Below are 26,950 nucleotides of genomic sequence, written 5' to 3'. Positions count from 1 at the left end.
CTCGCAAGTGACCTAAGAAACAGCTGGGGATGGAGATCTAGCTCTAAGGAGCCCATTCTAGGTTTCATACAATAATATATTGTATTTATACATATATATTGCATATAACTGCCCACTCCACAGGGCCAGGGCGGTTACAAATCGTAGTCAGACAATTGTGCATTTAATGCTCCTCATAAGTGTATAAAGTTTGTCTCCAGAAAGCTATAATGAAGGAAAGCAGATTGAAGCCAGGAAGCGTCTCGTTAGCATGCGATGGCAATGTTAATCAGGAGGCTTGGAGGAGGGTGTAATTAATTCCTGACACACTGCTGTGTGAGGGGCTTGGGGCCAATCAGGAAGCAAAGGGCAAATCAGGAGGGGGAGGTGGGGAAAGGTTATTTTACAGTGGGAAAGGGGCTGCTTTGGGTGTTCTCCCCCATTTTATGGGTGTTAATGTTGGCCTGGAGCAAGACCTGCATGAAACCTGGCCTGAGTTCATGGGAGCAGGTAAGTCATGTTGCTGCTTCCTGCTTCCTCATCAGAGAGTTGGAGGTATTCTTATGCACTCGGTTAGCAATGCTGTGCAACAGATGCTGATGAAACAAGTAGATGGGTTGAAAGCTTTTATTAAGCCAGGTTCTGCTGAATACTTGATCCTCCCTCTTTTATTCTGAGTCCCTCTTCCTACTGCTTTTGCACATGTAGTTTGTTTTGCTCATGTTCTGCCCTGTATTGGATAGAGTCTCTGTGAATCAGGAACTCCAGAGTCCCTGATCTTGTTTGCAAGATGCAAACTAAACCTGTGGCGTCATAGAAATGGTTTATAATGGCAATACTTGTCTGTGGCACTGACTCCTGTTCTGATGGACTGTTCTCTAAGCTTTAACCACAGCGATGCCAAGGTCCCTGTGCTACCAGCACGGTGTGTGCCTCTGGTGCATAGTGGTGGCTGAGAGCTGTGCATGCGTGTGTGCCTCTGCAGGGATGCCTGTAACTTCCTTTGGAAAAAGGCTCTGCTCCATGCACAGGAAGCAGAATGAGGAATTTGTTCCCCTTTGGGAATGGGTTAGGGTTGTGCTGTATGGTTTTGGTGTGGTCCCAGAGGAAAGCTGCAAATGCCTGTAGCTGCTCCAGAGATCTCAGCTCTTCAGTTTCTCTCAGGGCAGCCTTTTTCAGTGTGAGCTAAAAGGTTGCTGTGTTTTCCCCCAAATGAGCTTCATTTGTTTCTGTTTCTAGTCCAAGCAAAGCAGAGATTCCATTTTTATGCTGCAACCACAATCGCTGTGTTTTAAACATCCCTCTGTAGGCAACCCCTTGCATTTTTCCAGTGAGGAGGACTTCCACCTGTATGGAAATGAAAGCCTGAGTTTATTCCCTTGGACTTAAGCACTTGCGCTAGCTATCACTTCCGGTTTGGATCCAAATTTCATCCTTCTTATTGCACTCTTCACGCTCTGCCTGAGGCCTCAGCGTTGTAACAGAGCAAAACCTCCCTGTCCCTGTGGATCTCTATTAACTGTGACTCCTCCAACATCTGGGACGCTCCCACCCCAACAGATTTGCAAGTGCAGAGATGCTTGCTTTTATTGGCAAATATCACAGGAGAGGATAAAACATGCAACGGTGAGACTGTAAACCATTAAACTTGATTATTGTCAGTGTGTGCCTAGGACCTGCAGCTTGCGAGAAGTTCTTGCCTGTGGTTAACCCGCAACTGGTGTTGTTCATGTGCTTATTAGCTTGTACCCAGCATATGCTCAATGGCTCTTCTGCTCACTGTCTGTAGCTGTGGTTGTAATCTCTGTTGTTGTAAGGCATCGTGGCCCCAGCACTCACAAACTGTCTCTATTGACCTCTTAGTAAGAGGTCCCTTTTGTGATAGGCTCTGAACTTTTGTCCTCCTCTCTAGCATTGCTTTTGGCTGGTGAACTGCAAGGAAGAATACAATAGGGAGGAAACTGGCTCCAACAAGAAGTCCTGGGTCAAGGTGGGATCAAGGCCAGACCTATTAGAGGGGGCTGCTACATCCAAGCATGATTGGGGCAACAGGTGAAACCATTCCAGCTACTCACTCCAGAGCTAGCCCTGGAGCAGTTACTGTTCTCCCGATGGGAGAAGGAACATTTGGGGTTGTTTTTAGGCTTTTTTCCAGTTGTAAGCTGGATCTTTCAGCACCTGATGACTCCATGTGTCCTTCAAGGATGATTTGGAATAATATTTCCTTGGGGTGACTGCCTGAAAGCCCTGTGCAGCTATGCATAGGGGTGCAGCTATGTATAGGTGGCACATAAATCAGACCTGGCACTCAGGCCTAAGGGTTTGTCCATAGCTGCCTGATTTCTGATAGCTCTGATATTGGGAACACCCTAATTTGAGCACATGGGCTGTCTCAGTTCTGCCCTTCAGTTAGGGACCAGTGATCCTCTCCAAGCCTGGAAGGTCCCAAACCTCTCCTGTTGAATGCAACTGCAATAACGTCTCTCTTCTTAACTAGAAAACCAGTGTTTCTGCTCACATCTTAAACCGAGTCAGTAAGAAATGAAAACTATCACTTCAGCACCTGCTTTTCTCTTATGGGGCTGGAGAAGAGTTTTACCTTTACTTAGCTGGTTGAATAGATATATTCCACAACTCTTCAGGGAATTAATATTCATGTTATTAAGTTTAACATATTGCTCCCAGCTCCCCGTCTTTTTTGGTTTAACAAGCAATTGCAGACTCGGAATGATGAGCTGGGTTGAAAATGCTGCACCTCTTTTTGGGGTCTGGGGACTGAGTTTTCCCACTTAAAGTGGAAATATATTTGAACTGCACAGTGGAAAATCAACCTCCAAATTAGTAGCGTGTAAGACTGAAAATGCTATGGCAGGAGGACCTCGCTGGGGACCAGTGTAACCCCCACCTCAATGAGGCTGGCTTTGCTACCTTGGCATAAGATTTGTCCTTAGGGAAGCTCACGGCTCTTTTGGGGCAGAGCATCCAGTGTAACTCTGGAGGAGAAACTCTTCAACGGGGTCAATGCGATGGGACCATAGTGGGGCTCTGCAGTAGCAAACCTCCAGCATCTCTTGCCGCTATCTGTAACCAGTCCTGGTTTGGGGAGCTGGGTTGATGTGTTTTTTTCCAAGCAGAAATGTCCTGGGAGAGATGTCCCAGAGATGTGAGGCTGGAGGGACCAAAGGTCCAGCCCCTCACTTTGTTGTGGGGTAGCTGAAGGTTTCTGCCAAAGGTATTCCCAAAACCCCCACTTCTGGCCTTTCTTTTGCAGCCCTTCCAATTTAATAGGTGTCTTCATGGCTCCTATCCCTGGCTGAAATACACGTGACGTGCTGACAACGAAGTGATGGTGAGAGCAATCTCTCTTATCACTGATGTTGGAAGATAGCAAGGTTTAGGTGCTCCTTTAATACCTGCTCAACCCCTCCTCCCTCCGCAGGAATGATTGCCTGTTCTACCCAGCAGGATAGAAGACACTTCTATCACCTTCCTTCTCTGAGGTTATTTTCCAACATGTTAACACTTTTCAGCCCTCTGTCCCTGTATGGAGCTGTTCTCACAAATGCAGTACAAAGTTAAGCTCATCTGGGAAAGCTGCAGTCACATCGGGTCATTTCTTAGACCGGGCAGCCATAATCAACAGGAGATGGTTTAGAAGCTTAAAGGTTTATAATGAGCAGCTTACCAAGAACCTGCTTCTGGAACATATTTGTTGGCGTTTTCTACCTTAATCTGAAGCAGTGGCTGGGTTTCTTTTCTAATCTCTGGAAAGCACACAGTGATTTGAATGGGATATGAGCACCTCAGAGACTTTTATTTCAGTTTAAAAGAAATGTAAAATCAAAGCTTTCAATGAAGCACCTTGTAGTAAAGGTGGGTTTGCTTTGCCCTGGGTTATTGTGCGGCACTGATTTTCACCACTGAGGTCTACATTGCATTTGATGCTTTCCCATCTACATGGAGTTGTTGCTCCTCCAGTGTCTGGGTGTCAGCAAAGCTGTGAGCTCTTATGTATTGTTTTTGCTAACCTTGAATGACTTTCATTTCTGAAGCTGATGCACTCAGTCCCTTCCGTCTCACCACCCATATGTATGTAATTGCATAAGTAAAGAAATAATAAGCCTCCACACCATTAAATTCAGGGGGAAAAGCTGCATTTCAAATGCAGGAGACAGAAGCAACTGGAAGTGTTGCTGATTCTTACACTAATTTACACCAGAGGGAATAAAGAGTCACGTAAATCAGATGCTAATTTTGTTTACTTAACTTCCTCGTCAGCCAACGACCTTTCATCCACGAGTAGGAACAAATTAGTGCACAAGTTCTTTGTGGGAGACGGGAGAAACTGCCTCAACCTGGTACTGAATAATGCCCAATTAAATGCACTTCTGAGCAACTCTGCCTTGCCTCTGAGAAGGAAGTTTCAGCTAAAAGAACAAAACGATGCCCCTTTTATTTGCCACTTCACACAAGCTCTGCACGCCATGCAAACAACTCTAACCCTAGTGTGTCTGATGGAGGATTTGCAACGTGCTCCGTTATTGGTAAGAGGATAAGAAGCTTATTACCGTTTATCGGGAGAGGATAAAAGATTCCCTCTTCTTCCTGCTAGGAGGGGAATGGATTTCCATGTTTATCAGCAATCAGGAGTGGGCAATGTTTGGGTAACAAAGTTGTAAACACACCAAAAATCCCCATTTGGGGTAGGTGGAAGGAATTCTTCGTATTTGGTAATGGGATAAGGGACATTAGGCATGCTCTTTGGTGAGATAAGGAGCTTACAGTGAAGTGGAAATGCTTTTTGGTATCAATACAGAGAGCCAGAGTCTTCCTGAGGATTAGGAGGCAGCTAAGCGGCTACCTGGGGATTTGTGGAAGGAACAGGGGGATTCTTGATGTGGTAACAGCTCTGGAGTGTTTGCAGCCATGATGGAGAGAGAGTGGTACCCTGCAGAGCTTTGGGCTTGGGCAGATGTTTCCCCATAGGCTGTGGATGGGGAACCAGCCACCGCGTTGCAGCTGTAGGAAAGCAGAAGAGGTAGCAGATGCTTTGATAACTGAAGATGTGGTGTGATGATGCCTTCGATCTCAGGGCATACAGGGCTTGAAAGCTATTAGAGATAGAGGCATCTCCAGCACCGTCCCTTCTGCCACCTCCTGCTCTGTTCAGATGACAAAGTCTCTTCTCCACTAATATCAAGCTGCTTGTGCTCAGCCTGGGAGATGGTGATGAGGCAGGAAGAAAAGCAGGAACCAGACCCACAGCGTGCATTCCAAGGGATGCCTGTCCCTTCCTCTCTCCAGAGGCAGCGTTTCATTTCCTTAGCTGTGCTCTCATTGTTGGGTTGATGTAAATTTAATATCCTCAGGTTATAATGACAGAAAACCAAACAATTTCCAGGCATTTGTCACACAGTAAATGAGAGAGACGATGCGGTGTTGAGCAGAACATTTGATTCACTGAGCTGTAAAGGCAGCTGCCCACAACACCGCATTCCTGTGCCTGTCAGGAAGAAAATAAAGTGGAGCAGCCGATGGGAGGAAGAGAGTGCCATGGTGGGTCCATCACTGCCTGGTGCATCAGGTGCTGAGATGCTGCAGGGGCTGCATTTCACTGCTGCATCCCCTAATGTCCACATCAGGGCAGGTTAGAAGTTAGACATATCTAAATGTTAAATCTGTGGCACATCTTGTTTAGAATAGGCTCCTTCTACCTGTAGGGTGGTGATCTAACTAGCTTCCTGATGCAGCTGAAGCAGTGGAGGGTCAAGCTCGAAGCCAGGACCTGTGATGTATTGGTGGTACATGATGTCTTGAACATCTCCACCATCAGCTTTCCTGCTGCAGCCACTGCTTAAGTCAGTGTACATTCCTGGCTCACAAGGAGCCATGAAACGATGACAGGGCACGTGCGAGCAACCCTGTCTGCAGTACTGGGGTCACCAGAACTATCTGGGGTTTTGTCCCCGGATGCGGATTGGGGTGTGCTGCTCGGGCCAGGGGTTGGCAGGTTCTCTTCTGCTTGGCTGTGGCTTGTGTTCTTCTGTCTTAAGGCACAGCTGGAGCAAAACCCCATCAAACCTCCTTCACAGACTCCGGATGGGAAACTGCTCTTCCCTCCTGTTTCACACGTGGCAGTGAAACAGGAACTGATGGCGCTGAATAGAAGCAATAATTTAGGTGTTATGTTTCATCCCTGCTCCAAAGAAACTGAGGATGTTAAGAGTATATCAGCGACGGTGGACACTTAAGAGCGGGTGTCTAATTCCTCTCTTAGCTCCTTTGTAAATCTCCACCAAGGAGTCACTGTTGCATCCACCTCTGCCAGCTGCAGGTCTCCTCTCCTCCTGGGAGCCACGAGAGGACCCAGACTGCAGCAGCAATCTGGGCTTGTGTCTTCAGAGTGACTTTGTCCATAAGCATCATTGGAGCAGTGCAGCTCCTGGAGCTGTGGTTCTCTAAAGACAGAAGCCAGATAAGGTTTGTGAGGAGGTTATTATGACTTTTGTGACCTGCTAATGCCACTGAGGGGAAGGAAAAGCAACTGTCCAGCCTATCAACCCTTCTTCAAACGTGCAGTGCTATGCAGATGAGACTGTGCCGCCTATCCCCAAAACTTCCTTCTTTTAGTGCTTTCTATCAACCTTACACCCTCACCAGTCTGTGCCAATGTGACTGCCTCTGGCTAAAACATCCCAGGAAACTTCAGAGGGAAGAAATCCTGTCTTTACTTTGCTTCATAATCATCTGTTTAACCCAGTGTCCTTTATTTCTCTTAGTGTGAGCAAGGACTTTCAAGGTAGCAATGCCTCTGTGAAAGGAAGAAAGAAAACCAGACAGAGTGCTGCATTTGGGGTGTTTTAGGCAGTTTTCACACACGTTTTCGGCAGCTTCAGTCTGTCGCTTCAATTAATGCTTCAGCAGTAGCCACCAATTGTCCCTGTTTTCAGGAGATCCTGGTTTGCAGCGCTCACAAATGAGCACTCTGCAACCAGGAGTAACTCGTGTTCCCCAGCAAAGGAGGGGCAGGCTGCCTTGTGGCTTAGGAGGAAGGAAGTACAGACACAAGGAGCCGAGTTCAGCTTCTCCCTGGAACAAAACCGGGCTTAAATGAACCATGGTGAGGAGTGAACTCGCCTTGAAGCTGTGGCAAGGAAGTGGGAGCAAAGTGTGGGATCTTGTATTAAGTGCCTTTTGCGATGTGTGTTGTGCCACGTGGCTCCTTTCTGGTCCCAGGTGGTGATGTCCCATTGCCAGGTGAGCTGTCCTCCTCTCTGGAAGCTGCTTCTCCCATTAGGACCATGGATTCAGGTACAGAGGGAGATTACTTTGCAACCAGCCCTAGCTAATCCTATTGTACTTCTCTCTTCTCCAGTGTCTGGATGAAGAGCTTTGGAGCCGTCTGTCCATGCGCTGCATAGGTCACCAGGCTTCTTCCATGGAGAAATGTCCACTTAATCCTCTCTGTTGCCGTAGGGCCAAGAAGCCAGCACAGTCCAGCACTGCTGCTGCCATGCTGTGTGCAGCCATCCTCAGCTCGAAGGGTTCAGACTGGAGGGTTAAATCCATATTCATAGCTTTCCCTCCCATCATGCAGATCCAGGGCTTGGGCTGCCTCCCTGACAGATGGGAGGGCCAGCAGGATGCTCCTCGGACCCAGATCCAGAGCTCCGGTCTTTTCAGATAAGGATTTAGGATTGGGCTCCTCTCCAGTTGGGTACAGGCAACAGATTCACACATCGCTTATCCTCCCCTTGACAAACCCTCCAGCTTGGAGGATAAGCTTCAAGCCTAACTGGTTATCAAAGGGATCCAGATGCCAGCTAGCAGAGCGTGCTTGCTGGCAAGTACCAGTGCTGAGCTTTGGCCTCTCCAAAGGACTGCAGAGTGGAGTGGCAGTGGTGAAACTGTTCCGACGGGGCTGGCAGCAAACCAGGCTGCCGGTGCCTGAGTTATCAGTGGTGGAAACTCATGCACTGAGTCTATTGAGGTGCACGAGTTGTTTTCTTCCTGCATATTCTCTGTGAGCTGGGCAGGGTTGGTTGTTATTTAGAGATGTGAAATGTGCCTGCTGGAACAGAGAAGGAGGATGGAAATGTGTCGTCTCCGAGCTCAGTTCCCTGTTGCTGCATGCTGAAGTCTTAGGTAGAACTCCCTCAAACCTATAGGTTTTTGGTCTCTGCATTAGAGCCTGAGGACCTGTGGTGGATCTGTGCTGGTCTGTGAGGAGCTCAGTGAAGGGTGAAACCTGCTGCCCCATCAAAGACCGGGAAAGGGGAAGAGTGTTGGACTGCTTTTCACAAGGTATTAGAGTGATGGTTAGTCCTTTATTTCTCTTCCCACCTACAACTCCTGGCAAGGATGGTGCAGCATCACCCATGCGCTTGCAGCATCCTCACCCCCCCACCAGAAGCATCACCAGCTTCGTACCCAAGCCCTGCTCACCCATGGGCACACGTTGCCCACCCAGAATAAATCACTGCAGCCCTCTTAGCCAACTGCTGCCCTGACCACACACCCCAGGCAAGAGCCTGCTGGTGAGGCCCTCCCTGCCCTCATGCCCACGGATGGCAGGGGACTCCTCATATCCCCTTTCCAGCTGAACCTTTCTCTCTGGAGCTTAACTCCAGCAAAGGAATGATTTGCTCTTACAGCCTGTTAATGAATTTCTGAACTAAGGAATTAATTACCGGCTGTCTAAACGAGACTTGTCCTATCCTTTGAGATCCATCTTTTTGATTCTAATTAATTTTAAAAATTACTTTTTAGAGCCTTCAGTAGAGATCCTCATTTCTTTTGCTCCAATATTATTTCTCTGATAAGCAAGTTAATTTCTAGATCAGAATCCACCTAATCTCAAATTTGTCACACAAACCCCTGCTCTCTAAGATACTGTTTACAGCCTTTATGGAGATGATAGAACACGATGCACGAGTCGTTCTTTCTTCTTTGCTCCTTTTTAAACACCTGAATGTGTGTGTTCAAAGGAGATTAATTGAAACTCTTCGCTGTGCTGTGTTTGGGGAAGATCTTTAATGTTTTAGAACAGAAAACAAATATTAGTTAGAAAGCTTCTCTAATTGCACTTTTTCACGGCGAAAAATGCATGTCTAATTTGCTTTTTTTAGGAGAACATTTGCTTTATGGGTATTTGCTGGAGTTTGACAGTTATTTAACTGGCTGTTTTTATTAACTCGTGTTCTCAGCATCAAGTGCAATGACAGCTGGGGAAAATTCAAATATCAATTTTATGTTCTTATCAAAGCTGCCGTCCTACAGGCTGCAGTAATCTGTGCAGCAAAACGTCATTGCAGCTCCTGGGTTTCTCCTGCTGGAGTTTTGCACTGGAGATCACTGTTTGTAGTGGGGATTGCAGCACCTCAGCTGATGCTGCAGCTCCCAACGTTGTACCGAGTGCATAAGGAAGACCCAGGCCTCCTCCCCTGTGTCTTCAGGCCAACAGAACAGGCTGTGATGTGGTGTTCCTCATCCTCTGCTGAGTGATGATGCTGGCAAAGGGTCACAGTGGGGACAAGGATGGGTGCATTGGTGAGGCTTGGAGTCCAGGGAAGGGCAGCCTGCATAAAAGGCTGGGTCTCCATCATGATGGATGCTCTGTAGGCACTGTTCTCAGGACCAGCCACAGCAGAGGGTTGAGGAGACACTGCTGCTTTTTCCTTCATGTAGGCATTTGTTTGTCTGTTTTCTGTCAAGGATGCTTAGAATTTGATAGAAGGGTTAGAAACGCATTAGCAAAGGACAGAGACAACCCGAAGTCTTACAATATCTACCATAACTCCTGCAAGCCAAATCCTAGGCAGTCCTGGAAGTCTTTCTAATGACCTCAAAGGAATTTGGATTCCTCGGTATATCGTTTGTGGAGAACATCACTGCTGCTCAGCTGCGGCTCTGCATCCCTCTATGCCCCACATTGGGGTACCCTGTAGACCATTTTCCATCCCTGGCACGTTTTGAGGAGCAGTAGTGCGTGAAGGGGTTGCAGTTGCTTGGCTGTGCAGGGCGTCCTCTAAGAACCAAACTCCCCGTGTTTGTATGCAAGCTGGGAAAGAAACCCCTTAGTCATTTTGGACAACTTTGTCTTATGGTTTGTTTGGGTTCTTAAGCTCCTTCCATTTGTATTTTTGCAATCCCACCTGTGTGTGGTACGGATCTTGGAGTCGAAGAATCCCAGATGCGTAGCAGATGGTTAGCTTGAAAAAATAATCAGAGAGGCAGCAAAATTCTGTGTTCATGAGCTCCTATTTATTTCAATCTGGTGTTTTGCCTCACAACAAGACTAATAAGCAATTACTCCAGCATCTCAAATGCTTATGCAGTGTAAATGCATCTGTCAACCAGATTCAACATCATCAATAAAGCTGCCAAAGCTGTTCATAATTCAATGATGGATGCTTTGAGCATCTTTTTGGAATATAATTTAAAGATTGCAGTCCTGTGATTCTGACATTATTTCCTGCGTGCTTAAAAATACCTCCAGCTGGAAAGATCCGTGTGTGCATCGCATAATCACCTCTGCCGGTGTGGACCACTACAAACGGTGCCATTTGGCTTGTGTGCTGGTCTTAGCTCCTGGTTTGTATCTGACAGGGCTCCCATGAGGGCTGAAGGGGCTGTGAGAGTCTATTTGGGATGTGCAGTGTTTCTTTCCTCCTTTCTCTTCAGTTCACAACTGTGCAGAACTTCATGTAAGCGCTTTATGTGATGCTCATGAAGGGAATTTGTCCACAGGGAAGGTGTTTCCTGCAGTGTGCTGGGGAACTGTTTGCTTTAACATCTTACAGGCAGATGACATTAGGAAACAGGCTGAAGTGATCAGTGTTTATGTGCATGTTTGTGCATCTTCGTTGCTGCTCTGGATTTCAACCCAATCTGACAGAGATGTCCCAGATAAGCTTCCATTAACGCACACGAACAAGTTCTGGTGCACTTCTGCAAGCTGGTGCCTTGCCTTAGCTTTAAAATGACTTAAGACTAGAATCCAGCACAAGCATTGCTGCTCTCCCATCACCTTACGTCTCCTTCTCCTCCTTCTCCCTATTATTGCAGCCTCCTTCCTTTGCTCTGCACCTTGCTGTGTGCTCACAAACTGCTATATTCCACCAATGCTTTGGAACAGAGACATGCTGCAGAGAAGTTCAATGTCCATGCCTCAGCTGGAGAAAGATCAGCCCCAAGCCCAGTCATTCCTTAGATCTCCATATGTCCGTGTGGGAAAGGTGTTTATGAATGTCCCAGCTGTGGGAAAAGCTTCAGTTGGATCTTGCAGTTTGCCCTAAGACACCAATCCACGGGAGATGGTCATTCATTAGTGTCAGTGCTGGTGGGGTGATGCTTCCAACATAGAGCATCGCACTGAGAAAATAAGGCTGGCAAATGGCAGTGGGTCCTTGTAGGTCGCTGCTTTGGTGTGGGGGGGACCAAGACCTGCTTGGGGTCCCTGCCTTAACTCCTATCTGCTGCCAAAGCGGATGAACTTGTAATTACACATTGGCCATGCCTATAGACCTTTAAAAGGAGGAAATTCTTTCCTGTGAGGGTGGTGAGACACTGGAATCGGTTGCCCAGGGAGGTTGTGAGTGCTCCATCCCTGGTGGTGTTCAAGGCCAGGTTGGATGAAGCCTTGTGTGGGATGGTTTAGTGTGAGGTGTCCCTGCCCATGGCAGGGGGGTTGGAACTGGATGATCTTGAGGTCCTTTCCAACCCAAACTATTCTATGATTCCATAAGACTGAGCTCCCACTGTGCCAAGCACTATGCAGACCCACACTAGGATGAGCATCATCCTCCTCTGTGCTAATGCTTGTACCAACACAAACTAATGGGGGGAGAAATATGGTGGGCAGAGGGGGGCCCTTTGCTGCTGCTGGGCTGTGAGCACAATTGGTAGCTGTGCACAGTCAAATTGTCCTGGTTTGCCAACTGCCTCCGCACCGTTTGTGATGGTGCTCATCCCCTTGGGCAGTTTCAGCATGCAGAGGGTGGTAGGCCTTTGGGTGAAATAGAGGGGGCGTTGATTTAGCTTTCCAGCCCCCCATAAGCACAGCTGGCATCTCCCCACGTCCGGATGGACCCTGCTCCACTTCCCACTAGGTTTACCCTCCTGGGGACAGGACCAAGCCTCTTGTCACTGTGGAATGGGATTATTGTCACTTCCTTGCATTCCAGCTTCCTTCAGCTGTCTGTGCATGGAGGCTTCCTGTCAGGGTGCTCTCAGCTCTTATTTTCCCTAGCGTGGTGCATGTGTTTTCCAATTGCTCATCAATTGCAAGAAACTGATGCTCGCCGCAGTTCGGCTCCATCTTATCTCTGCTACCAACTTCACCCAGACCCTCTTGGCCATAGGCTTGTATTGTAGCTCTGAGGAGGGATTGACTGCTCCTCCCATCAGGGTCATTCTGTAGGAGTGCAAAGGGCTCTGTTCACTTCGCACCCTGAGAATGCTAATTCATTCTGCCTCTGTTTTCAAGCCACCCACTGGTGTGAGCTGCTCTTTCTTCTGCTTTGCATTTTGCCTTGCGCCAGAGTTAATGGGATGCAGATTTCTGAGATGGTTTTAATATATAGATTTTTAATATTTATGTATTTTAGGTCTCTGTGTAATAAGAATCTGAGTCTATCAATGCAGGAGGCGATCCTGCACGGTTTAATTTCTGTGCTCTCTCAACTGTGTCAGTTCCTGAAGGGACAAAAAGGGAAAAGTAAAAGAAAAGAGGGGGGGGGAAACCAGACAAGATGGTTAAGAACAGCGCCCAAGGAGAAGTAGCCCAAGGACAGACAAAGGAAGTGGTTTGAAATTAGCTCTTTGGAACAGACATGTCTCAACTTCAGGCAAGACAGAGCAGGGTGGGTGTGAAGGTCTGAAGGGGGAAGGCTTGGTACAGGACACAGGTGATGCTCTGCGCGGCCCTGGTTGTGTTGCACGTGCGCTATAGGATGTGATGGGTGTCTGCGTGTCTGTCCCTGTGACCAGAAACCTCAGCCAAGGGCTGAGCCTGTTGGGTCCCTGACCTCTGTATTCAATCGTGGCCCTCCAAAAGCCTGCAGGCAAAGGAAGTGAAGCCAGGGCAGGTTTTAATGCCACCAGCATTGCTCAGGTGGTTGTGGGGTTTACCTGGGAATAATAGGGGTTGTCTTTAGCATTAAGACAGCTCCTATAATTATTATCCTGTTAAGCAGCATCATCCTTATTGCCAGCCATATAAAGTTTCCCTTTTTTGAGAGGTTTTAGAGTGACCACATGCTGATCTTTCCCCATGTCAACACAAAAACATCCTGTATGAGGTTTATCCTAAAGTGAATGTGTTTTGTCCTCATGTCAATTCCTTCACTGGAACAAGCCAGATTGCGTTGACTGACCTTAGGTTGGGTTTTAGGTTTTTCATTCCAAGACTCCACAATGAAGTGCTCACATGGTGAATGCTGGGAAGAGATCAGCTTCTGTGTGGGTATCTCAGCACTGGGCTGGGGTTTGGGGCTGTTTCGGTCTGTTTCCCTACTGTTCTGTAAAGAGCTCCCATCACTGCTGGAGATGAATCCTCCTGTTCCAACACGTACAAGGGTTTGAATGGGTCCTTCGGAGTCTTCAGTAAAAATGGAGTTAAAATCCAAGTTGGCCACAAGTAACAGGTTCTATTCAGCTGAGCCCTGGCTCTTAAACCCAGCCTGGTTTTACAGCCAAGGCAAAAAGCTGACAGAAGAACTTGAAACACTTTATGGAGTCTTTTACCCAAGAGTGATGGGGCATGCACAGGCTGGTTAACAGCGTGGTGTAAGTGTTTTACTGGCACTTGTGAGCGATGCTATTGCTGCACAAGCTCATGCTAATAAAAACCTTAATCGACACCGTATTACGATGGTGTCTTGAGCCAAATCCTGTTGCTGCCACTCGTACGGCTGATCCTGAGGGAGATGATGGGGTTCCTTAGGGAGGGAGCCAAGCCAAGGTCCCTAGAGGCTGTATGGTAGCACCATGCAAGCCAATGGCAATGGTGGGCTGAGCAGATCCCCCACCACATAACTGCTGCCCCTGTAAAGCTCTGGTTTCCCTCAGGTAGGAATAGCTCCTGTTCCCCTTCACAAGAGGGTGGTTGTTTGCTCTACTGAGGCAAGGTGCATGGTGGCCTCCATAGAATATGGAGTCAGTTTGGACACTGCAGTCTCTGTTGAGGAGCTGCAGCAAGGGTGATGGCCTTGCAAAGCCCATGGTGGCCACTCACTGCAGCATGAGATAGCCCATTTCGAGTGTGTATTTAGCCTAGAGAAGCTCCACGGTTCAGCTCTCCATGCACAAGAGGATGGAGATGTTCTTGGTCTCACTGAGGTTGTTGCTGCGAGGCCTCATAGGGGACACAGGATCATGGAATGGTTTGGGTTGGAAAGGATCTTTAAGACCATCCACTTCCAACCCCCTGCTATAAGCAGGGTCTGGCAGGAGCTGCAAAATCATTGTGTATCATGGAGGGAAAACCAGCACAACGCAGGAGGCCTTGAGGGTCCATGTAGAGCAGATCAGTACCGAGCTGCTCCGGCTGCATGGAGCTCTTGGGATGCTTCTCCGTTTCCCTGTACTCGGTGTGAAGCCTGCACTGTTTGTGGAGGTTACCAGGCCAGCTCACTTCGTATCGATCTTTCTCTCTGCGTTACCACCAGGTGCAACTAAAACCAACCAAGGAGCAGGTCCGTGCGAGCCCGCACTCAAGCGGACATAAATACAAATATCCTTCCCATTCTGCGGGCTGAATCCCACCCAACAAATTGGGGTTGGGGTGGGAGTTATCCCTGTTCCTGCTTAAAGTCACATTTTCCCAGCAGGAGAGGTAGAAATGTCAGGTTTCAGGCCCGTGTGCATCCCTGCCTTTCCACCAACAAAAACCAATCGGGCTCCCATCAAAACTGGTCCCGTTATCTTGGTAGTGGCTGACGATGATGGATAGAGACGGGTTGAGGAGATCAAACACAAGACAATCAACACTGCATTTCAAACCACCTCAGGCTTCTAAGTGCCAATGTGACATCTGGTGGACTCAGCAACACAAACCGCACTTTAAACCACCTCCTCTGTCCCCGTCAATGCTTATTTACCACTGTTATAAATGAATAGCTGTCTCCAAGATATAACTCATTATCCCACACGTGCATTTGGTGTGCTGCTCCAGTAGGAACAGTGAAGTCAGAGCTGTGTGGTTCTCCTTTCTTTTCCTCCTTATCCACCAGTGGTTTGCTGGTTTTTATTATCATTTCTGCCTGGAGGAGGTTGAGAACAAAGTAACTTTTCAAATCACAGCATTTCTCTAAAGCAATGTCTGGGGATAAGCTTACCGTGATTTACAGGATGTAAGTAAACACGTTCCTTAAATACATTCCCATCTACCCAAGAAAACATCATCCTGTTGTGGCTTTAGGCAAGTAGAATACTGGTGGGGACTATCAGAGCACCAGTGTGTACTACAGGCGACACTGGTATGGGTTGGTGCAGTGGCACAATCTCTGTGTCTTCCATGCCTTGAGGACAGGCGGGGGGCTGCAAGTTAAACGCTGAGCTGCAAGGGGATGCTCTTGTACCTGTCAAATGGTCCCTTGGGATCACAATGTGGATTTCACAGCAAGTGATCCTGGAGGGAAACTGGGAGCAAATAGGCTCAAAGCCCACTCGGGGGAAGCGGAGAGCTCTCCTCTCCCATCCAGACGGGCGCACAATGGAGTTAATTTCATATGAGATGACTACTGGAGAATGCATGATGTGCTCTGATGACTTGAGGCAAGGCGGGTTGGGTTTGTCACGTCCTTGACACCATTTTTCAAGGCTGAGAACATCACTTGCAGCCTTGAGGGCCAGCGGGGATCAGGGATGAGCACCCAGACACTTGCCTGTGCCCTGGCTGCTTCCTATGGGAGCGCAAGGGATGCTTGCGCCAGGTCTAACTGCAGCCGAGGTAGGAGGAAAGGGGCATAGGATGGAGATGGCACCCCATAGAGTGGTGCAGGGCCAGGTAAAGCGTCAGGGTGCGATTCCTCAGGGACTGTGAAGCACAAACACCTTAATGAACTGCTGCTACTGAACCAATGGAGGATGGCTGCAGGGGCAGAGCAGCTCCTGTAACAAACCCCTTGCCTCTTCTAACCCCTGGAAAGTCTATTTCTATAGGTTCACCATCTTTATACAGTGCACGGATTCTTCCCTGTCAGCCGAGATGCTCTGTGGAGGTGTGATGAAAGGCTCAGCCTCAGTTAGCTCCTACAGCAAATCCCTGCACCGGAAATCACGGCTGAAGATCTTCCATCCCCGCTACCCCTGTGTGGTGGGATGCACACCAGTGAGCACGTACAGCTGGGGGTTAATGTGCAGGTGGGCGCATCCCCAGCACCACAGTGTAGGGGCAGGGAGGGAGGAAGATGTGGAGTTGCAGCCTGAGCCCAGCGCAGCGATGGGATGTTAAGGCCAAGGGAACACAAACCCCTTCCGCCTCTCCGTAAACCCCTTCCACCCCTCGTGAAGCCCCATGGCTTTGGGAAAGCGCCGCATTCCTTCATGCTGAGCGAAGGGGAGACCATAAAGAGCGAGATGTGGCCTGCAGGCAGTTAAACTTTCCCACTTTTCTGAGCATTAATATCAGCATTGCGCTGTCTAAATAACATCCAGGCTCTGGGCACGGTATTACCTGTCCTAACCGTGATTGACTGCTGCAAGAAATTAGCTCCTAAGCCAAAGAATCAAAAATAACTGGCCTCATTGGTCTCTGTTTTTTCCTTTCCATGGGTCCTCTTCCCTTTCCCTATTACCCATTCCCGGGTATTTTCCCCTCTTTATTCCTTCTCGGGGGCCACTTCTTGGTTCTTTTCCATGCTTTGTGTTCTTGTTGGGACTTAACCGATCTGTTCTCTTGTCCTTTGTTTCCTCCTCCAGCCATGCCAAGCTGCCTTGTCCTTGAGCTTTCACCCTGTTCCTGGTGATGATGACCCAGTGCTGGCCATAGCCCATCTTGTGGAGCTGGAGAACCCCCTGTCCACAGTGGTCCTGCTCAAAGGAGGTGATGGAGGAGCTGAGGTTGGTCACAGGTGAGTTTTAAATGGACTTTAATATGAGCTTCACATGTCATTGCTCTACATTAGCAGTAAATGACACCCAAGTGTTGAACACAGTGGGGTGGGAGGCTGGGGTAGTTTTGGCCTATGAGTTTGCTGCGTCTCTTTTCTGTGGTTCTGCTTTATGCATTTAACCCAAAGGCTTTTGATACACGACTTGGCAGCGCGTATCCTCACTCCTCTGACCTTCTAGTGGCTGCCATGTCCCTGCTTCATAGCATGCCACAGGATCCCAGTGTAGCTGGCCAAGGGGTCTGGCATCAGCCCTTGGGAAGGAGAAGGTGAAGTGTTGGGAGGGGAAAGGGTGGGTTAATAAGGGCAGATCTGCCAAAAAAGGCTCAGAGCATCAGTAATTGTGGTCTTTGGGGTCCGGCTCCATGACATGCCCTGAAAGCTGTGAACAGGGGTGGCCAATACAGGCCTTAGTGATCCCTAACAGCAAGAAAGAACGGGCTCAAAAATCCATGCGGACATGCACATGTATGTGTATATGCACATGTAGGTACCAGGAGGGATGGAGAGAGTGAGCATCCTCCCAGCACAGGTACCACAATCCCGTAGCTGTCAGGAAAAGGGGTTACTTGATGTATTTGTTACTTTGAGTTTGCTGGTTTACAAAGATGTGGTGCATCCCCATTGCCATCACCTATAGCTGAGGGTGCTTTCGGTGATGCTGCACAGTGCACAGGCACCTACGGGCTCCCCACCAGCACTGCTTGTGTTGCACTGAACACAGCGGCTCCGAGCCCGTTTATTCAACACCAAATAGAAGTGGGAACAACCTGCCTGCTCTTTGCTGCTCAGCAATCCCAGTGAGAGCAGCTTGGAAGAGAGGAAGGTGGGGTGGGGTTTTCCTTACTTTCCTTTATATAAATGGGAATTTTCTGTTTTCTTTTCTATGCTGTTTTTTGAGCTGCTGATGTTCCTTCTGCCTGCAGGCGTGATGCTGCTCCTGCTTGAGGATGCACACAGTGGAGCGCAAAGATAAAGATTGCATCTCATGCATAATGCATGGCCCAGCAACCCGCTGCTGCCACAAATTACCCGAGTAGATTCCTCCAATGGGGCTGGAAGAAAGGAAGGAGGGGGAAAGAATATTGTACTGAGTATCTTTCTAAAGGGATGATGAGAGAAACGCCTAAAAAATAGAGATGCTCGCAAAAGGGGTCAATATGAAAGTAAAGGTGATGAGTGTGGGGCAGCAGGTCTGTACACAGAGTGGGGTAACAGCAGTTCTGTGGTCCTGGATGGATGGGGACAGCCCAGAGCTGCCTATGGAGATGTCCATGGTGTGAGTTTGTGTTGGTGGGAGCTTACAGGAGGAATGACTTGTGGGTAGGGAAAGGGGTTACTTGGTTTAGTTATCACTTTCAATTAGATGCGATGCAGTTCTGCATTGATGCTGCATTCAGAGATGCTTCCGTAGAACAGGAGCAAGCAGAGCAAAATACATTCGAGAGGGTGGTGAGGAGGGGACAGAAAGGTGGGAACTGGCCACTGAAGTCATTTGGAATCTTTATTCCTTGCTGTCGGCAGCCCAGGAGCAGCCTTGGCTTTCCCCACTGTTGCTGTTTGCAGCCTTGGATGCTGCCTTCCCTCCCTGCAAGAGAGAAGCTGCAAGCAGATGCTGCAGCCTTTCCTTCTGTAGTGTATAAAGTGACCAAGCCCCTTCCCCATGTGTGCTTTACCCTTGCTAACTCTGAGCTATGTGCTGCAGGATAGCAGGAGAGGCAGGAGCCCACGGCCCTTCCCCAAGAGCAGTTCCCTCTGGAGTGCTGCACCACAGTGGGAAATGCAGATGCTGATCTGTGAGTAGCGTTAAACTTGGGGTAGAGAGAAATGGCATTTTAGGATGGGGTGGGATCTGCTGTAGCTTCATGCTGGAGCATGAGGGGTTGGCCCATCAACCCAGCGGGATGCTGCTGCAGGCAGAGGTAACGGGTTTGGTGCTGCCAGGGATGGAGCATCCGTAAGCACTTTCTGCTTTAGAAACCAAAGCCTGTTGAAAAGGGGCCTGTGATTTGCCTCAAGGGGAATGGGTACCAAAACTTCAGCAAGAACCAAACGTTGATAACTGTACAGAGGCCTCTGGATCACTGTGATTCGATGTAGGGCACAGTTTAAGACTGTTTGCTATGGGGTTTATTCCATTTAAGTAATACAGAGTAAAACCTGGCTTCAGATCTGATCTTAATGCTATTTAAGGCTAGGTTGGACAGGGCTTGGAACAACCTGCTCTAGTGGAAGGTGTCCCTGCCCACAGCAGGGGGTTGGAACTGGATGAGCTTTAAACTCCCTTCTAACCCAAACCATTCCACGATTCCCGGCACCGTGTGTTTGGGGTTATTTCAGCTTCCCGCAAGCAGGACCAAGCTCAAGCCCAGAGCAGCAGCTTCGTGCAGGAGGGTCGGCGGCCGCGGATGCTGGGCTCCGCGCAGCGTGGTCCATCGCCTGCTCCCCACGCTGCAGCCCCGCTTCTCCTCCAGCACAACTTGCTTTTGCCATCTAGTGGCTGTTCCAGACAGACTCCAACGTGGACCTGGGCAGCCAAGGTGGTGACGGAGAAGGGCAGGAAGGGGAGAAACGCATTGGGGGGTATTGGTGTTGTCAAGCAGCTCTTTTCCATGCTGTTACAGAAGTGAGGATGAGACCAGGGTACCAGGCTGTGCCCAGTGCACTGCCCATAGGGGAAGCTTAGTGCTGGAGTTCCTTAGGCCAGAGCGTAACAGCCCCTCAGATGATGCCTGTGTTTGACGCATCCAGAGCAGAACCTGCGTCTGGAGGTGCAGATCACCCCAACAAATGCTTTAATGCAAGCAGCTTATGAGCTCCCTGACCTCGGAGGGGATCTTACAGCAAAGCCATGTGTCTGCTTCCAGGTACAGGATTTAAGCACCTATCCAGGTGGAAAAGCTCTAGGCACCCATGGACTCATGTCTGAGGGTTGCTGGAGGCCGGGCTTTGGCTGCTGTGAATTGGGATGTGGTGGCAATAGGATTCTAAAGAGTTTTCCCACTTTCCTCTCAGATCATTTCTGTTGCAATTACAAGCACAGACAGGACTTGCTTTCTGCCTGCACCACGAGTGGCTTTACACTTTGGGTCCCCTCTGCTTGGCTTGCCAGGATACCACAGCCCCATCACAGCCCCATCCCTCTCCTCCTGGGCAGACACGTCCCACAGAGCTTCCCATGGGATCTGGCAGCTTCTCTTGAGATTAAGCCACTGCCCGGTTCCACTGTGCTGCTGTTCCAAGCACTTGACTGCATTAGCATTGATTTATGTCTAATGCAACCACCCACCAGTGAGGCTTTGGGTATCGTTCCTATTTGTTCTCTTGGCAGAGATAATGACAACCTTAGTCTCAAGCTGCAGGTGCAGGCTCCCAGCCACACTGCTCTGAAGGGATGGCTCAGGGCTGGCCGGCAGCACCAGGGATGTGTGCATCGTAAATGCGCTGCTCTAATACTTCCTTTATTGCTGTGGAGCTGCACATGTTCTAGGGGCCTAAAGAGAAGAAAGAAAACCTTCTCTTTCCCCCCCTTTCCTCTCCTCTTTCCCCTACTTCCCCTTCTTTCTTCCCCCCCTTTCCCTTCTCTTTCTTCCCCCCCTTTCCCTTCTCTTTCTTTCCCCCCCTTTCCCTTCTATTTTTCCTTTTTATCCCCTCCTTTTTCCCCTTTCTCTCCTCCCTTTCCTACCTTCCCTCTTTCCTCTTCATCTTCCCTCTTGTTTCCCTTTCTCTCATCTTTTTCCTTTTCTCATCTCCTGCCTTCAGCATCCTCTTTCAGAAAGCCCCTTTGCTGCACACAGGAACACTGGGGAGGTTCAAGGTCACAGGTAAAGACAGCACCAGCCCTGAGCCTCTCCCTTCACCTACTTGAGGGCTGGTTCCTGACCTCCTCTCTCAGCAACGTCTCCACTCACCTTGCACATCTAATGGGAGCAGAGGCAGGCAGGAGCTCTCTAAGCAGATGAGCCCCTCCTTTACAATGCCATTTGCTTACGCTGCTTATTTTTCCTGGGCATAATGATTTTTAAGGGGGAAAACGCAATTTTGCTTAATGGGAACCACGTTTAACACTCCATGAGCTTTGCCTGCTCCATCTGGGAAGCGTTTTTCCTTCTTTCTTTTAATTATTATTAAACCAGCCCAGTAAATTGCGTGTGGTTAAGAGGCACTTCTCATTAAGATGAAATACTTGGATCTTGGAGGATTATCTGCTTTTAAAGAGGTGATGATACACTAGAGATTGTATCTTAAATCCTCAGTTAACCCAATCTCACAGCACCCAGGTCCCATGGGACCTGCCCAGCACATGCAGGGTGCAAGCGCTGATGGGAAGCTGGATGCAATCAGAGCTGATGGGAAGGAAGGAAAAAGGGGTCAGGAGAAGGGGGCACAGCGGGGACCATGAAGAAATAAGTGGCAAATCATGGCAGGGAAGGGAAACGTTTAATCAGATTATTTAAGTACAGATGGTATGGAGGGGGGAAAAAGAGGTTGCAAGAGGACCAAGAGACAGGGGAGCACTATATATAGACGTACAGCTGCTTCCTTCAGGTGGTGTAACTCAAGACCGTGGGGTGATTAATTTTGTGAGTTGAAATGTATAGCGGGTTCTGATTGCATCTGAGTGTCTATAATTTAGCTACTTAGTAAAATTAACTCGACGTTTTTAGTGAGCTGTGAGGACAATAATGTGTGAAGAGACTCAAGAAGGAGTTTGACTGCATTGGCTCTTCCCTTACCTCCCCCTTTTTGTCAATTTGCAATTTATTTTTAACTTTCCCAGTTTTCTTTTCCTGGCATCTTTCCCCTCATCCAGATGAAGGAGTTGGCCTCCCCCTGCTGTCAGCTAAGGACAACGACGTGGTGTTACTCAGCTTTCATCTCCCTCCATGGACTAGAGGTGCAAGGTCTCAGCAGCCACAATGCGAGATGGATGTTCAGGCCAACTCAGGTAAGAGCTGTATATTGGGATATCCAAGGCAGATAATGTAGCTCAGACCATTACACCTCTGGAAGACCATGGGATCTCCTATTAAATCCATTTTCATCCTGCAGAAGGCATCATGGCACAGGTTGTCCAGAGAAGCTGTGGCTGCCCCATCCCTGGCCACGTTCAAGGCCTTGAGCAACACGGACTAATGTGAGGCATCCCTGTCCATGGGAGGGGGTTGGAAGTATGTGATTTTAAGGTCCTTTCCAGCCCAAACCATTCTATGATTCTATACTGGCATCCACCCAAGCTTAGGAGCACAGGGCTGCCCAAAGGGAGGATGCACAGCTTTGACCTCTTAATATCAAGCTGTGATTTAGAACCAAAGTGCTTTAGAGCATCTTTCTGGTATTCAGTTGTCTGAATATCATCAAATTGTTGCGAAACCATTTGAACGCACAAAAGCTTTAGTGGAAGGAGCTATTCTGGCTTGGCTTGGTCCTCAACGTGTTGTGCATGTAGTACCAGAGTAGTTGAAATGGCTCTTGTCTCTTGGCCAGCTCAGTGGGTGTCAGAGCTATCTATGTTCACAGCCAGGTTTAAATGAGCACAGATTGACTGTTGTGAAATTACACATTGGTTATTCTCTAGAGTGCAATATCAAAGGACATGAGATTGGGTTATACCCAATATAACCACAAACCTGCACTGAGATTTCCGAGACTTGGCGCTAACCTTGAATGATGAGGGCGAATTATCCACTATAATGGGACATCATCAAGGGGAAAAAGAGTAAAAATCACACTGAGTGAGAAATTCACTTAGTTCAGTGAAGTCATGATTGTACCATAAAATCTATTTTGTAACAGAAAAATCACTTTAAATTATGGTCTTTTTAGGGTTAAACTACCTTCCCAGTTCACTTACTTAGTGGCACTGAGAGCAGGTTGCAGACAGTCAGCATGAGTGGAGCATGAAGGCATGTTTTATACTTGTGTTCTCTAGCCTTGCCAAATTACCACTTCTATGTATCAATATGGGACATAAAAAACCCAGTAAAAGACTTGATTGAATTTATGAAACATTTTTCAGGGTTTTTAGAAAAAAAATGGATTACAAACCTGTCGGGCTGTGTCCCCCATGGCTTTCTGCATCTCTGTACATATCCCAGTGGGGGTGTGGGGTAACACTGATGTTTTACCAACAGCACGAGGTCTTCCTATTCAATGTTGTTGAAAGCAAGTTTCCAACACCCCCACTCAGCCAGGACAAGCCTTGTCTGTACCTTACAGACATATCATGAAGGACTGAATTGGATTCATTCCATTCTAATGTGGCTTCCCATGGCAGGGGGTTGGATCTAGACTATCTTTAAGGTCCCTTCCAACTCTGAGCACTCATTGAACAAGGAGTCATAGAATGGTTAAATACAAACACATCTGTGATGATGTTTCATTTTAATTGTCTGATTCTAAGTAACACCATCAGACTTAGCATCGGCCTAAGTTTCTAACAGGGAGGTAAGAAAGAACCTTCCAGAAAGGTTTAAAATGCTATAAAATAGTGAACATTTCTCACAGTGCTACAAAACAATGACAACTGCCAGCATTATTATTCTTTTAACCTATCTTCTTTTAGCAGTAGACAGTGTGGAAGGTGAATCACATTTGTGATTCTTTTAGGACCTGTTTATAACAACAAATAGTTTTCTAACAGGACAAGTAAGTACAAATATAAAATTTCAAATGAGCCAACTTTAAAAAAAAAGATCTGGATTTTTCACTTTCTCCAGTACCTTTTTTCCGTAATAAATATTAAAAAACATCTTTTACATTACAGAAAATGTTAAATAAGTTATTTACCAAAAGATTATTGTTGGTTTTTTGGTCAAAGGCTGATTCCATTAAGAGCTGAACAAATGTTTTTACATCAATAAATAGTAAGGCATAAAGAAGCAAAGAACAATCACAGGAGCAGTCTCTATGAGTGGAATCTTCTCTTTCAGAGAATCCTTTTCTTGCTGGTATAGGAAGGTGATTTTTGATTCTCAGCTGGTGGGACCTGGTGAGAAAACCAACAGTTATTGTTATTTTATAGTACTTCAAGTGCACACAGTTTGTCCCTACCCCTAGGGCATGATGCTGCAAAAGGATCTGCAAAAATAGGAGCTTCTGCAAGATTTCTGTAAGTAGAGTTTCATTATGTTGCCACTTTCTAACTCTCATAGGGCTGAGACAACAGGACAGCAGCCACACAGCGGTCAGGAAGGTGAGGAAAAGGGATGCATGGAAAAGGTCAGAGGAAAACTTAAGGAGGGGCTGGGAAATGTACAATCATTGAGTGGAGTGGCATGAGGAGAAGGAGGGGATGCAGGAGTCATCCTCCTGGGAGTAGAGTCCAAACCTTCCAGGAGAAATCAAATCTGAACAGTGATTACTTTAATACATTGCATTAGCAAATAGCTGTTTGCAAAAGCTTTGCCTGTGGGTCTATATTTAAATAAAGGCACCACTAGTTATTAATACATACACAAGCTTTAAGTAATGGTGTCTTTGAACTTACTCAGTAGGCAAGTTATGGTACTGTGATCTGCTGAAACAAAACTACTGGAAGAAGATGATAGATGAGTATTAATGTAGGGAGTGCATCAGAATGGAGCAGGTTGATGTGATCAGTCATAAAACTCTGATTCAAACAAGCATCAGATACTGCAGAATATTACTAACCTGTTGCCACCCAGATTGATTAGGCAGCAAACCTAAAGCAAATCAGACCAATTCTGCAGAATACTACTAACACAGCAATGCATATTTTTAATGAGTACATAAAAAGGCATTAAATGCAACCAAAAACTGTACTTACTTCCAGGTTTCCTCTAGCCTTCTTCAAGACATCATGAGTTAAAGCCACTGGAAAGAAAGAGGAGAATCAGAAGAACACTGCACAGACTTTCTCAGTTCAAGTCCTAAAGAAGGTATGTAACTAGCAACTTGGCAATCACACACCACTTCCACCTTCTTACTCACCAAAACCCAGAACTTTCTCCCTCCTGAGCCCTGCTAAGAAGCTCAGGCTGATGTACAACCCTCCAGCTGCAGCAACCCCAGATTAAGGGGCAGTGCTGCTCTAGGAGATGGTTAAGGAAGAGCAGAAGGACATGCACTGAAATGGCATTTCCTATCCCCAGCCTATATTTCATCTAGTGCAGAATCTGATTTTCAAATCTAAACATTAGGGAAGTGCTTTTAGTTTCTCTGCCATAAGAACAATACATGTGAAAACAGCCATAGCTCATCACTACAGTTAATGTCACAGACATGAACAGCCATCTGCAATACTGATGACCTGGTTCCCTTGATCCAAGTCATCAAAGGAAGACTTTCTGGTAATTTTAAGGGGAGGTGGTACATGATCTAACTACAATTTGATCTATTCAGTAGCTAATTTGGTCTGTGAAGGGGAGAAAAACTGTGCAGTGGAAGAGATTATGTGGAATGATGCACTGGGAAAGGGACAGATGGCAGAAGGAAGCCAGATCCTCCAGCAGTTCAAGGACAAAGCAAGCTATATATGCTTAGGGGAAATTATATCAGTGGCTTGCTTGAAGGCTTCCAAGTTTCCTTTATTCAGCTACTTTGCCTCTGTGGGGACAGCATGAGACCTGTGAAAGGAGGAGGGGATGCTTCTAAACAAAACTAATCTTTAGAAATGCCAGGTTAAATAATGTGATTCTCTAATCTGTGTCAGGTCCATAACTGTGGAAAAATACCATTCACAAGTACCGATTGAATATTCCAGTCTCAAAAATAAACAATTTAGCCATAATAAAGATTTTTCATTACAATAATAACAATCCAACAACTCCAAGGGTATAGCTGTCATGAGATAATTATACCCTTGGCAGATTACTGCAATTTGGCACTGCATTGTTACATGTTCAGAGGTTCAGATGAGGTTTATAAGCAATGAGTTCTCTCGCCAGAGAAAGCATACAGAAGACTCTGAGCCACCAGAATGTTCCAGTCTCTGCCTCTAAATAGATTTAGGAATGCTCAACTAAATAACAGAAGCAACCTGAATATCCTCAGTGGCCTGGCCAGCTAAGAGGATGTTAGGAGAATGAAGGCAGCCAAAGTCACCTACTGTGATGCTTTTGCTCTTACTAGCGAAGGAGAAAGGAAGAAATACCAAAACTAAGTGTAAGCATCCTAACAAAACCCAGCAGCCTCCTATGGTCCCCCAGTTTTGTTGTATGCTTGGCCAGGAACTTGTGTACAGATGCAATTTAGAAACCTTTCTGAAATTGCTCTTTAAAGGCAATCTGACATCCATAATTCCCATAATCAGTGAAACTCATAGAAAATCATATCTAGGTCTTTCTGTGTAGCAGATTGCTCTGTGCTCATAAAGAACTCTGCTAGTAAAGTCATTTCACCTGGCAAACCTGGTTTCTTCTAAATCAAAAATATGAAATTCAGTACATGAAGAGACTTCAGTGTCACATCCTCTATCAGCCAAGCTGCTGCTAGCCAGCCAATAGTTTGCATTGTGGAGATTGCAGGAAATACAGGCTTTGTTTTATAAGGACCTAGTTTACACAAGGCTGAATGTCCTGAAGAGGAGAGAGTAAATTAAGGGGGAGATGTATTTCTTTCTGAGAGCATGGAGTGGCTGTGGGGATACCATTGTGGCCAGGAAGGTAAAATCTCTGCTGATTTATACCTTCGGAATTACCCAGTATGTCTGAGATGTCACTGGAAGTAGGAACTGACCAAATGAAACCAGCAGATACCCCAGGGATATTATTTGGACAGACATGCCAGAATAGCTTTGATTTTTATATGACAACCCCAAACTGAGCAGTTTAAGTTTAAAACCCGAACAAAACATAATTTTGGATTTAATACAAGTAATTTGTACATCATTTAGT

General features: G+C 47.2%; 1 protein-coding gene and 1 long non-coding RNA gene across 2 annotated transcripts in view; one reads left to right on the top strand and one right to left on the bottom strand.

Annotated features, from left to right (window-relative positions):
• The first annotated feature begins 410 nt into the window (after positions 1-410).
• LOC136022410 (uncharacterized) lies at positions 411-18,779 on the top strand. Its single transcript, XR_010616158.1, has 3 exons — positions 411-489; positions 16,903-17,054; positions 18,020-18,779. It is a non-coding gene; the product is annotated as an uncharacterized LOC136022410 (long non-coding RNA).
• Positions 18,780-23,443: 4,664 nt separating this feature from the next.
• Positions 23,444-26,950, bottom strand: part of CDK5RAP2 (CDK5 regulatory subunit associated protein 2) — an 80,091-nt gene continuing 76,584 nt past the window's right edge. Inside the window, 2 exon segments of the mRNA XM_065696029.1 lie at positions 23,444-24,081; positions 24,883-24,929. Of these exon segments, the coding sequence (XP_065552101.1) occupies positions 24,022-24,081; positions 24,883-24,929 (107 nt within the window). The 3' untranslated portion in view covers positions 23,444-24,021.

This window comes from Lathamus discolor, chromosome 15 (assembly GCF_037157495.1).
Source record: "Lathamus discolor isolate bLatDis1 chromosome 15, bLatDis1.hap1, whole genome shotgun sequence".
NCBI classification, from domain to species: domain Eukaryota; kingdom Metazoa; phylum Chordata; class Aves; order Psittaciformes; family Psittacidae; genus Lathamus; species Lathamus discolor.
This window is presented reverse-complemented; position numbering and strand designations above follow the sequence as displayed.